At 42.3% G+C, this 12,878-nt stretch overlaps 1 protein-coding gene across 4 annotated transcripts in view; it reads right to left on the bottom strand.

Moving 5' to 3' along the window:
* Positions 1-12,878, bottom strand: part of frmpd1a (FERM and PDZ domain containing 1a) — a 55,229-nt gene that overhangs the window by 34,175 nt on the left and 8,176 nt on the right. For 2 of the 4 annotated variants that reach the window (XM_077524361.1, XM_077524364.1), the window contains exons 2-3: positions 11,300-11,409; positions 6,489-6,611 (exon numbers count right to left, since the gene is read on the bottom strand). In XM_077524361.1, the coding sequence (XP_077380487.1) occupies positions 6,489-6,607 (119 nt within the window). In that variant the 5' untranslated portion in view covers positions 6,608-6,611; positions 11,300-11,409. Of the gene's footprint in view, positions 1-6,488; positions 6,612-11,299; positions 11,410-11,698; positions 11,766-12,878 lie in introns of those variants that run through there. The other 2 variants (XM_077524362.1, XM_077524363.1) reach the window with 2 other exon arrangements.

The following is a 12,878-nucleotide window of genomic DNA, read 5'->3' as shown; positions in this document are numbered from 1 at the left end:
TTCGGACGGGCGGTACGCACGCCACGGGCCCCGTAGGGGTTCGTGTGGGGGCGTCGCGAGACTCAGCGGCGGCCGCAGCGCGGCGGTGCGTGACAACGTGGACCTTCAGGGTGGGCTCGGTGGGCAGCCAAGCTGTATCAAATGTCCAAGGATTCCCGTTGAGGGCCCCTTGTTTGGCTAACGTGTCCGTTAGGTCGTTAAAATGTTTGTCAGGTCCTGGGACTTTTGAGTGTCCCCGGACCTTTTTCCAATATACATGCATATCATTGGAGGAAACCAAATGGTCGCATGTCACAATGAGGTCGCGGTGTTTAACGGGTTTCTTCTCTGACGTAAGGAAACCATTTCGACGCCACACCAGTAGATGACAGGTGAAGGCGAGGCGGGCATAGTTTGAGTCAGTGCAGATAACCAGCACCGTGACACCGTGTTCAACTGCCAATTTGAGTGTAATCAGGATGCCAGCGATTTCCGCATATTGAGAAGAGTGGGGGCCCAATTGGAATTGCAGTGGTTTGCACGGTGTGTCGTCGACCCAAGCGATGCCATCCACGTAAGCTGTAGGCATGTCTTTGCAGACATGTTCCTCAAAATAGCGGTGACGCGTGAATTCCGGCATCGGTGCCACGGCGATGTCTGTCGGCGGGGTCGGGGAAGTTGACACACAGTTCTGGCAAATCGCTAGATCGGTGCCCAGCGGTAACTTTGCGTTTTCAGTATACCGGACTCGAACATCGTAACTTTGTAACGCCATAAGCCAGCCGGCAATGCGCGCGTTCGTTACGACGCCGTCTCGAATACATTGGTTGTTAAGAAAAGTAACCGGATGATGGTTAGTATCAATCGTTACTTTTTGGCATCCAATGTAGTTTGAGAAATGTTTGATTGCCCATACTGTGGAAAGCAGGGCTTTTTCGCAGTTGGAGTATTTCAACTCGGGGCCGTTCAACGTTTTACTGGCGTACCCCACAACGCGTTTGTCCTGGTCGTACATTTGGTATAGACCCGCACTCAAACAATGGTCGGAGAATCCTGCTTCCAAGAAAAATTCCTTGTTGCTATCGGGGTACGCGAGACAGGGGGCGGAGCCCAGCTTTTGTTTTAGCATATTCATCGCTTTGTTTTGTTCGTCACCCCAATCGAAGGGCGTATCTTTCTTCAGCAGGTTAGTAAGAGGGCGTGCTATGTCAGCAAAGTGTTCAATGAACTGGCGCGAATAGTTGCACACGCCAAGGAAGCTGCGCAGTTTTGACACATCGGTGGGGGTTTTGATGTCAAGAAGGCCTTGAATACGGCTGGATTGTGGTTCAATCCCGTTCGGCCCGACCAAGATCCCCACGTAGTTGACCTTCGTGCGACACCACTGACCTTTCAGGAGGGACAGTTTGGCGCCTGCAGAAGACAGCTGTCCAAGAACGTGGTCGATTTCCATCAAGTGGTCATCCAAAGAGGAGCTCCTCATCATAATGTCATCGACATAAATGAGGTTGCCCCTGGCGGCGGCATCAGGGCACGCCTTGTTGAGGAAGATGTTAAATTCGGCTGGCGAGTTGGCGTAGCCGAATGGACACCGGTTGAAAGTGTACTGTTTGTTGCCAAAGGTGATTGCCAACTTGTATTGTTCCCTGGGCTCTACTGGGATCGTCCAGAACCCCGAAGCCACATCGATGGTGGTGAAGAATTTGGCATCTCGAACCTTGGGAAGTTCCTGTTCAAGTTGCGTCATGGGCCATCGCGAAAGAGGAACCTGTTGGTTCAGTTTGCGATAGTCAATGGTTGGTCTCCATGTGCCGTTTGGCTTCAAGACTGGCCACAATGGAGCCGAATAGGTGCTGTTACAGGGGCGAATGATGCCCTTTTCCAGCTTGGCGTCGATAGTCTTCTGTACTGGTTCGTAAGGAGCTATCGGAATCTTGTACTGGCGCACAAAGGTTGGAGGAGCGCCGGGCTGAGTCGGGATGCGGACCACATGTAGTGCCGTCAACCCGCAATCCAAGGAGTCCTTGGCAAAAGAGGGTGTATATTTCATTAACACCGTGCGCAAACGTTCGCGGTCCTGTTCGGATCGAAGCGCGTCGGCGCGGTGCAGAACTTCTTGGAGGTGCGCCTCGAACTCTGGGTACGGTTGAAGGTCCCCATTTGGAGTCGTGGTTGGTTGAGGTGTCTCTGGGTTTCCAGAGGGAATGCTAGAGGGCGTTGGAGGCAACGCGCTCAAGGCATAAATCACCAGTTGTTGGTCTGTCCCCAGGTCCACCCGGACGATGTCTTCATCGTTGGTGGGACCGGCAGGGTTGACCGTAACAAGCTGAGATGGTCTGATCCTGTCTGGGCTGTGGAATATTTATGTAACTGCAGAGAGTTTGCTTTAGAAGAAGCAAACTACAAAAAAAATAAAAAATTAGAGGGTGGACTGGGCCATAGGCCATAGTTGTTACACTGTTAAAGGGGTTAATTTGAGGAACAATTATGAAATTGAACTGAAAAAAATGTGAATCAATTACTGTATTTAAAAAGAGGTTTAAAAAGATAATGATAGAAAAATATGTAAATTAGGTATAAATGTAAATACATTTGTGTGTGCATGTATGTTTATAAGTAACATACACTTATAAACATACATACATACATACTTATTATGTGTGTGTGTGGGGGAATGTGCATGTGTGCCCACATATGTTCAATACTTATGTTTGGGAATTTATTGTATTGTATATGTAGTCTTTAATTTCGCTCTCTCTTCTTGGCGTATATGTAATGGATAAGAAATTATATATTGGTAAGAACTCATCCCAATATATCTGTGCACTTAAGATAAACATGTTTTGTTTATTTTCTATTGTTTAATTCTTATTTAAGTCAGAACAACTTATTAGTATATTATTATGATAGATGTATTAGAGAGTAGGACTAGATAAGTTTTTGTACTTCCTACTCCATTTGAACATGTAAATTATGACACTATTGATGATTTTTTTTTTTTTTTTTTTTTTTTACTTCAACAATTTTATAGTTTTGATGTGTTTGTTTATATGTTAAATAAGCAATAACCAAACAATCAACCTGTTTATATGTTAAATAAGCCCAATCAATCAACCAACTAACCAACCAACAAATCAATCAATCAATCAATCAATCAATCAATCAATCAATCAATCAATCAATCATTCAATCAATCAATGTGTGAAATAACTCAGAAATAACTTTTTTTTTTTTTTAAACTACCCACATTTAAAGTGAGAAAAAGTAATGGAACAGACATTATTAAATTAAAGTGAATAACATTTAATATTTGGTGGCTGTAGAAATAATTATAAATATACGTTATCATACATTTGCTGCAATGAATAATTGCTTCTGCTTACAATGAAGAATACTTTGCTCTGCTCAACACTTACATTCACATAGCCTAGCTATATGTTATATTAACAGAAGATGACTCAAGAAGCACAATAACCAAAACATCTAATGCAGCAGAATGGCTAGAGTCAGTCTGCTGAGGCCGCCTGTTTTCTGATTTAAAAAAAATTGTAACAACTATAGCCTATGGCCCAGTCCACCCTCTAATTTTTTTTTTTGGTTTGCTTCTTCTAAAGTAAACTGCAGTTGCATAAACATTCCACAGCTCAGAAAGGATCTAATCTTGGTTAGGACTGCAGGTGGTCACTCAACCACAAACAAAGCTCTTTTGAAGCCGCTGACCAGGTGATATAGGAATCTATGCGTCTGCCAAAATAGTTTGTTCAAGCCCGACTTCCCGGGGTCCGAGAAAACACCTTCAATGACTTAGGATATACAGACGACAGATCACAGGAATGTTTATGACCTTTCTTATCAACCAAAAGGGACACTCTGGTATCGCCCCTGCAGGGGGCACTCCTGGAACGTCTAGATGGCGCAACAGCGCCGCCAAGTGGTGAAACTTGGAACTATCCTTAGTGACAGTTCTTACAAGTAACCGCATTTTACACATTTATACCATGATAATTCTTGACAGATAACTGAACTACGAATGATTCATGTTATGTCTTTGTGTGTATGAATGTCCTATTTCATTGTACCCCATAAGGAATGAAAGGTAATCAATATCTTTCAGTTTAGTCAGATTAGGCAAGTAGGAACTACCTCACAAATTAGTTTATGATGCATTAATTGCGATTGGTGCTAAATGTGTTGTGTGGGGAAAACTGATTTGCCAGACTGACCAAATTTAATGCGAAATTATTAATCCCTTTTATAATTTGTTTTTTAAAGTCTGTGTGAGCGAACAGAAGGGTTTGCCACCACCTACTGAAGCCCCGCCCATAGGCTTTAAAACAGCGAGGGGATCCTCTTCCTCTTCCTCTCCCTCTCTTCCCCTCTCTCTTCCCGCTTCCACGCTGCCCCTCTTCTAACTGACCACCCTCAGGCCCGCTCCCTGCAAGTTGCCCAGCTTGCCCCACTGACTCTTTGTCCCAAGAAACTTGTCAAACACGTGGCCCCCTTTGTTCCTGGCAGCAACAAGTTGCCACGAGAGTCACGCCAGAGCAGGTGCTAAACTTCAACGCTGACCCGAAAGAGACTCTTTTACTCCCTTTTTCTTTTTTTTCCCCCTTTTTCTTCGCCATCGGTGACTGCCCGCCATCAACGTGCTCCGCGGCCCTGTGGTACACTTGCATCGTACCGCCGGACTCAAGGTTGTTCACCCAAACCGAACCGCATCTCACCTGCTAGTCGGTGGCGCCCCGCCGCGGTACAAGCTCACCTCCAACGGCTGGCCTCCCCGGACGCAGGCACACAACGAACCAATACCACGCCGGGGAAACATCTCGCCGATCAATCAAGGGACGAGCCGCGCAACTACGTCAGCCCCCGAGCGGCTCCCTTGCTCACCTGTGGAATAGCCCCTTTTTGATTTTTCTTGCCTTTTTTTTTTGAACGAACATTGACTATTTTTCCCCCTTTTTCAAATGACCTCCCGTTTCTGCTCGTTCAACGCAGCATCGAGTGTGGCGACTTTAGATTATAAATGACTGATGAAGAAAGGATTTTGGTCATTGGTTTCTCCTGTTAACCAAAGTAAAGCCAATGTGGTGCCCCAAGAAGTTATCGAGGTAAATACAATTTACCTCTGTAACGTCCAGATTATTAATTCGTCCAAAAGACGACCCAATTATCGCTACAAAATGATTGCAAACTTGACCACACGTGTACTCAGCAATCTTCCACTCACATGCACACACATATAGACAAACAAGTACACTGTGTTCCAACTATGTTTTGCATTTGCATTACTAGGGTTGGAACACATATGTAGCTAGGGGCTTGGAAACCAAATAAAAAGAGAGGGTGAGGAGGGGATTTTTTCAGAGAGTGCAGTAGTGAATTGTATCAGTCAGTTTCACTCCTCTCTCCTCGCAAGCTTTGAACTGAGTCTCTTCTCCCCTTTCTGTTATGTTTAATAAATATCAAACAGGTAAACCTGACAGTGGCATAAGCGTTAGTTGCAATAACTTCATCAAGCCTGCGACTGAGTGTTCACCGGCGTGTTGCGTTTGCGTTCATTTGGAATGTTTTTACAGGCTTTGACTGCAGCCTCTTTGAGTTCTTGTTTGCTTCTGGGGGTTTCTCACTTCAGGAGGTAAAATATATGCTCAATTGGGTTTAAGTCTAGTGACTGACTTGGCTACTCTAGCACCTTCCACTTTTTCTTCCTGATGAAGTCAAAAGGACAGTTGTGTTAGCGGTGTGTTTTGGGTCATCCATCCATCCATCCATCCAACCATCCATCCATCCATCCATCCATCCATCCATCCATCCATTTTCTTAACCGCTTGCTCCTCACAAGGGTCGTGAGGGTGCTGGAGCCTATCCTGGCTGTCTTCGGGCAGTACTGAAATGGTTGCCAGCCAATCACAGGGCACCAGAGATGAACAACCATCCACACACACAAGCACGCCTATAGGGACAATTCGGAGCACCCAATTATTCTGCCATGCATGTCTTTGGAATATGGGAGGAGACTGGAGTACCCGGAGAAGACCCACGCAGGCATGGGGAGAACATGCAAACTCCACCCAGGAAGGCCGGAGCCCGTACTCAATCTTGTGTCCTCAGTACTGAGAGGCGGATGTGCGAACCACTCAACTACTGCGTTGCCCGTTTTGGGTCATAGTTTTTTTGTTTGTTTTTTTTACTTCTCCTGGTTAGTCTGGATGTATTTCTCTTTAAATTGCCAGACAAAATGGTTTTGTAGACTTCAGAATTCATTCTGCTGCCATCATGAGTTATATACTGTAATCTTCATCCCGCAGAAAACCTTGCAAGGGTTTTCTTCCTGATATTTGAATCGAACATTTTATCAAACATAATTTTATTGATGTTGATCACGTGACTATCACAACACATTTTGATATTGATTTACTGTCAAGCCCTAACATGTACCTCACAATTGTACTGGAACTACTGGTTGGGAACATACTTCAGATCAAATTTAGCAACCACATTTTTACCTGCTCAAAGAGTGAGACCTGCTGCCCAACTCTCGGGAACGTCTCAGCCATCTTACCACCACCTGCTCGACCCTGCTGGTCCTGCGCGACGGGGAGCGACTCCTGTCCTGCAGTTCCATTTACCTGAGGAGAGGTCAAGTTTTGCTTGAATCATAAATACAAAGACCTGATTCATTTAAATTCGGATGCATAAGACTGTTATTTTTATTCAAGACATCCTGAAAAAAAGAACTGGATCTTTACAAACATGCTAAACTCATGAAAAGCACTTTCTAATCAACATTTCTCGAAAAGGACTGAAATGATTGGTTGACTACATGGATCATGCAGGCTGTGGTGTATCCCACAGCTGCAGGAAGCAATCTTCGCCAGACGTGCTTTGCTGATTATGGGCATTAGCACCATCCATTAGCGGGAACAAGCGGATGAGGCGGGAAAGGAGAGGATGATTGCAAATTTACAGAGACGAAAGCAGAGAAGAAAGGAGGACAGAAAATGAAAATATTATGAGAACAGGTTAAGGAGGTAATGGCTTTGGGACGGAAGTGCTAAGTGACAGAGCTCAGAATGTCTCCAGTGCGATCTTGTGTCATCAGCACATGATCCATCCATCTGTCTTAAATATCCTCTTTTGCCTCCGACAGTCTTGTTTTTCTTTTCATCTTAGCCATGGCATTCTCTGGCATTTCTTGACCCTTCTTCACTCACTTCCATCTCAAATTACACAGACATAAAATGTGTTTTACTGCGGTTGCTTGAGATCACGTTATTTAGCCACTAGTCCAATCCCATCATGATCTGCCAAACATAATACACTTAGAGTACCACCAATTGATATTGTCATAGAAATGAAAACAAGAGAAGGAAAATAGCCTCACACTTTTCTTGGCATAATGGATTTTCAGTGACACATTGACTCTATTCTTGGGCATTACTTTTTTTTTTTTTTTTTATATATTTATATTTTGCTAATACTGATCAAAGTCTTGTACAGTAGGCCTCCAATGCTGATTTTCCATACATCAGTTTTCCATACCACTTATTAGGGTTGTAGGTAACTGGAGCCACTCCCAGGTGACTTTAGGCGAGAGGCTGGGAAAACCCCTGAATGGGTCGGCAGTCAACAGCATGGGCACATAAAGACAAACACTGGATTTACTGATTTACTGGATTTTGACTGATTTTGCAAGGCCCACGGGATATTGCGTTGTATTGCTATAAAAAAAAAAAAAAAGAAACCTACCAAAAGAAAGATTAGAGGCTCTTCTTTCATCAGGAAAACAAAGTATATTCATATCTGTTTATGTTATGCAGAAATTAGCATTATAATATAGCTAAGTTTAATCATTATTCACAAACCTGGTGAAAAAACTGGGAGAAAAAAGCTTATTGCAACATGGCCCTGGTTAATCTCTTATACTCTGCTTCCACCTGCTGGCTGTTTTTGTAATAGCTCCCATTACTTTAAGCAACCTCTTCAGGTCAGAGGCTGCATCAAAGCCTTCTGCATGCTCTAGCATTTAAAAAAACAAAAAAAACAACAAAAAAAACATTGAAAATAAAACGTATAAATATATTTTTGGACCATGGCAATATTTTAAAATAGAATGTTTTTATACGTTTTTGGAAGCAAATGAGTTAAAAATAGAAGATAATCTGTATTCTTTCATGGAGGATTACAGAAATCAGTGAACAAGCACTGTTGATATGCTGATATCAAAGGAATTCGACAATTTTAAATAAAAACATGGCTCCAATCAATTACTTGATTATTAAATGGACCGTAATGTGAAAAATATACTTGTTGGAGGTTTTAACCATGTTAAAATACTAATTCCTCACCAAAAATATCACGGAAGTGGTGTTTTCCTCCATTCTCCCCTCTATGAGAAATTCTAGGTCATTCTGCTCTCCAAACACGAGCCCATTTGTGACATCATTAAGTGCGGACCCAACACCGCAACTCCTATGTGGACTAAACACACGCCCACTTTCTCTGAGCCCTGGCCCCTCCATGCTCGCAGCATAGAGATAAAAGTAGCCTTTATCAGTAAACATTCTGTCCAAATGAATTCAAAGCAACCAATTATCCTTCACATTTGCAATGCCAAAGTGCAATGACAATTGGCTGTCTTAAAAATCCGGTTCTGGCTGACACTTGTGTAAACTACAAGTAAAATTTTTGTGCTGTTGAAACTAATGTAGTGGTTAGTGCGCTCACTCTGTAAGCAGCAGGTCCCCGGTTTTGTGTCCTGCTCAGAGTTTGACGGATCTCAGCAGTTTACGGAGAGGTAAAAAAAAAAAAAAAAGACATTTATGAGAGACGTTCTTTCTCAGTCTTTATCCTATCTTCAAAAGGCTTGCGTCAAAGGTTTGTATCATCGGAAAGCTCGCTGAACACCTGACAACCTAATGATGTCAAGCATTTTTAATTAATTCCGAACCTAAGTTAGAGAATGCTGTACGTAAAACACATTATGAAAAATAAATTATGAGGCGATTAATAAACAACCCCTGCACAAGTTGTTAAAATAGATAGTAAGGGATAAATATTGCATAGAAAAATGACATTTGCAGTTGAAGAAATACATGCCATCGGATCGAAACAAGCATGGCGGCGTTTACAGACAGATACAGTACATAAGCTCATATATAAGCACTTGAATGGAACAACGCTAAATGTGATAAGTGTCCTTTTCACATTTATTTTTTGTCCTGAAGGACACGCTGTTTATAATTTTCCAAAGCAAGTTGAAATGTGGTCTCATCAGACCACAGCACACTTAATCATTTTGCGTCAGTCCATCTCAGATCAGATCAGGGCCAGAGAAGCCGGAGGCAATACTGGGAGTTATTCATATATGGCTTTTGCTGTGAACGGTAGAATTTTAACTTGCATTTGGTAGATGTAGTGGGCGAACTGTATTAAATGACAATGAGGATGTGCTAACTATGCAACGGTTGTCTTATTGCATCTCTATAATTGTAATACTAAGGGGCCTATTCATTAAAGGTATGCGTCGCCTTTGCACCGCGCTAACCGACAAAAATGGAGCAATCTGGGAGCGCCTAATTCACTAAACACGTGCAGATGGGGAAATCCGTCAATAAGTGCGCTGCCAAACAGATTGCGTCACGGTGCGCCAGTGTTATTTGCGCGTATGTAAATTAGGTAATTTGCATACATTTGACGCAACATATGCCCACCCCAATGCAAATGAGACTCATTGATATACAGCGTCTAATTCACTAACGCCAGCGCAAACAGCCACACAGAGTTTGCGTGACGCAAATAACATTTTTGGAAAGCATGGATTAACCTGCTGCAACCTCGATCCTATGTTCATGACAGCAGAACGTGCCATTTGCAGCACAACATCCACGGCAGATCACGCAGAGAGGAGAGAGAGAGAGGGGGAAATATTTCCATGTTAGTTTAGGACAACATAACGTAACCCGGGCTGATTGGCAATGGCAGGGAGGCATTTTACGATCATTTTTACGTGTTAGATGCAAACAGTACTCCCACACCAACCTCTGAAAATATATATTTTTAAAATGATCGCACCAATAATTTGTACTTTATAAATGAATGACGTCGTTGTCGTCCTCTCTGCTCTGTACAACTTAATGGCGCTATAAACGCTTACTCTCGGTCCAACCACGCTTTCTGATGCCATCTTTCTCCCAACTGTTACTATAACAACCATGTTCTTGGCGCAAATCCATTGCCATGTGTGGTCAATCAGGTGCAAATTTGCTCCAAGCTGTCAGTTTTGTAGGCGTGTTTGCGCCGGTATATGATTAGAGCAATATCCTTAGTGAATAGGTGGGTAACTGGGCGCAGACCGAAGGTGCAGTTGTGGTGCAATATTTCGCGCTATTACCGGACGCAGCGCATTCTTAATGAATATGCCCCACAGTTGCTCGCTGGTTGATTTCTGCCCTAACACAGGTGGAGCCATGAACCTACTGTATTACGTTGCATGCTAAAGTTCTATCTATTCAAGTGAAGTTACATGAAGGGTGTTATATGCTTTTTGTATTTAATGCCTTTGTGTTTTTGATACAAGCAATGCTAAGTACAATTTTAAAATTAGATTTGTTTGAAATTGCCCCACTGGAAATGTTTCTACACAATAAAATTCAATTTTCTGCTATCCAGAGCGTGAATTTAAGACATAAAATCGGTTGATTATAGACAAAATATATAAAAAAAGGAAATCAATTGGTTGCTATAAACTGAAATGCATTCAGCAAACATGTCACTTAAATACACAATTATTTTATCGAATTTTCGGTAGGATACTCGAATGCTGAAATATTCAATATCTGCAACCTACATTCAACTACCATCTTGTCAGATGTTTATTTTTGCATAAAACCCTTGCTTCAGGTCCCTGAGATAAACCTGAAGCTAAAATTGCTCCTATGATAAGTTATGTTGAACCTTGCATACTATTTGTTAAAACCAGCAAAATTTAAATTCTATTATGCATTCTGAATGCATCGAAATCACAGTGCAGCCAAATGAGATTACAAAGTACTGTCTGTCTGCAGGTAATGACAGGGACTTTGTGCGTCACCCACGCTTAGCCAGATTAGAATGAGCTTCTCTTGAACCTCAGAGGTCTGCTTCGGGCAACGAACTAAGTTCAATGGTATCACAGACAGTGTCTGTAGTTCACTAAACATTTCCCTCTCACTGTCTGCCCCACACAGTAGTTATTGCACATTCTCCTGATCGTCTAATCTTGTCATCTTTTTATATACATCTACAAATGGTTTCAGATTCACAGAGCAATACGCACCTGCTCTTAGCCCTTTCTGTCAGGGCTCCATGTGGGCGCCACTTAAAGTCCCATCCTGCTATTTCTCCATCCATCATTCCGCTGAGGAAGACCAGTCTTCATTAGTCTACCTAATGACAAACACAAAGTCATGAAAGCAAAACAAAGATAGGAATTAAAAGGCGACAAAACATAGATATTCTGATATGATTCTGATGATTCTTATAATATTCTGATATTGGATGTTCCAGTCATGTTCATATTGTTCTGTAAAATTGATTGGGAATTCGATATTTTGTGAAATGTGTTGTCAAAGTGGTCTAATTAAGAATAGACTATTACTAGCCTAATATAGTCAATCCCAAGCATACAGACCACTTACAATAGAAAGCTGTGTCCCTATGTGATTACAGCACTTACCACTGCATGCTGCTGCAAAACAGGAACACTTCCCTGCAAATATCCCTACTCAAATGTTTTATGCTTACACAGGAGAGAGAAAAAGTGGCCAAATGCATTGAGAGAGAGAGAGAGAGAGAGAGAGAGAGAGAGAGAGAGAGAGAGAGAGAGAGAGAGAGAGAGAGAGAGAGAGAGAGAGAGAGAGAGAGAGAGAGAGAGAGAGAGAGAGAGAGAGAGAGAGAGAGCTTATTAGAGCAGCATCACACATTTGGAAGAATCAGCAACAAGAGAAAAGAGAATGCAAATAAAATGACCAACAGCTCAGCAGAGAGAAAAGTAAAAAGAGTGAGATAGTCAACCAGTCAAAGAATAAAGGAGACAAGGAGTGAAAAGAATCAAGAATTTGGAAGGCCAAAGAAAAGGAGACAGCTCGGAAGACAGGCGAGAGAAAAAAAAGCATGATGGTCCTGCCATGCTGGGCTCTTTGTGCTGTTTGTTGAGTCCCACTTGCCCCAGCTCCAAACAGCATCCAAATTTAATGAGGACCTCGCAAAGCCCCGGGAAATGTCCCATCAGCCCAACTGTCAAATACTGACTCCAGACTTTTCTTTCCTGTAGCTCTCACTCTAATCAATCTTTAAATGTCTTACATTGCTTTACAATTTCAAAAAAATATATATGAATTTTATATGATAGTGCTGCACGAGTTTTAAAGTGAAATAAGAAATGCATAGGCCTATACTGTATGAGATTTTTTTTTTTTAAACAAATGAAAATTTGCATGTGCATTATGTCCCCCTTTGTTATAAAGCACAGAAAAAGCTCAGATGCAACCAATTACCTTCGAAAGTCAAATAATAATAATAAAATAAAAATAAAGCCCACTTGTGTGCAATCTAAGTGTTGCATAACCATTGAGTATTAAAGTATATACACAACTTTTCTTGAAATCCTGAGAGGCTGCTACACCAAAGCAAGAACAACCACCCAAGCACAGCCATGAAGAACAAGGAACTCCCCAAACAAGTTAGAGGCAAAGTTTTCAGGTCAAGGAATCTTTGATGAATCCCGGACCACCATTACAGTGACAGTGCGTAATAGTTGACCACTAGATGTCGCTATAACATAGAATGCAGCTTAAGTGCAAATATTTCGAAGCACACACACTACGGTGGCTCAGAGACACCACATTTCACAAGCC

Source organism: Festucalex cinctus, chromosome 6, assembly GCF_051991245.1.
Source record: "Festucalex cinctus isolate MCC-2025b chromosome 6, RoL_Fcin_1.0, whole genome shotgun sequence".
Taxonomy (NCBI): Eukaryota; Metazoa; Chordata; class Actinopteri; order Syngnathiformes; family Syngnathidae; genus Festucalex; species Festucalex cinctus.
This window is presented reverse-complemented; position numbering and strand designations above follow the sequence as displayed.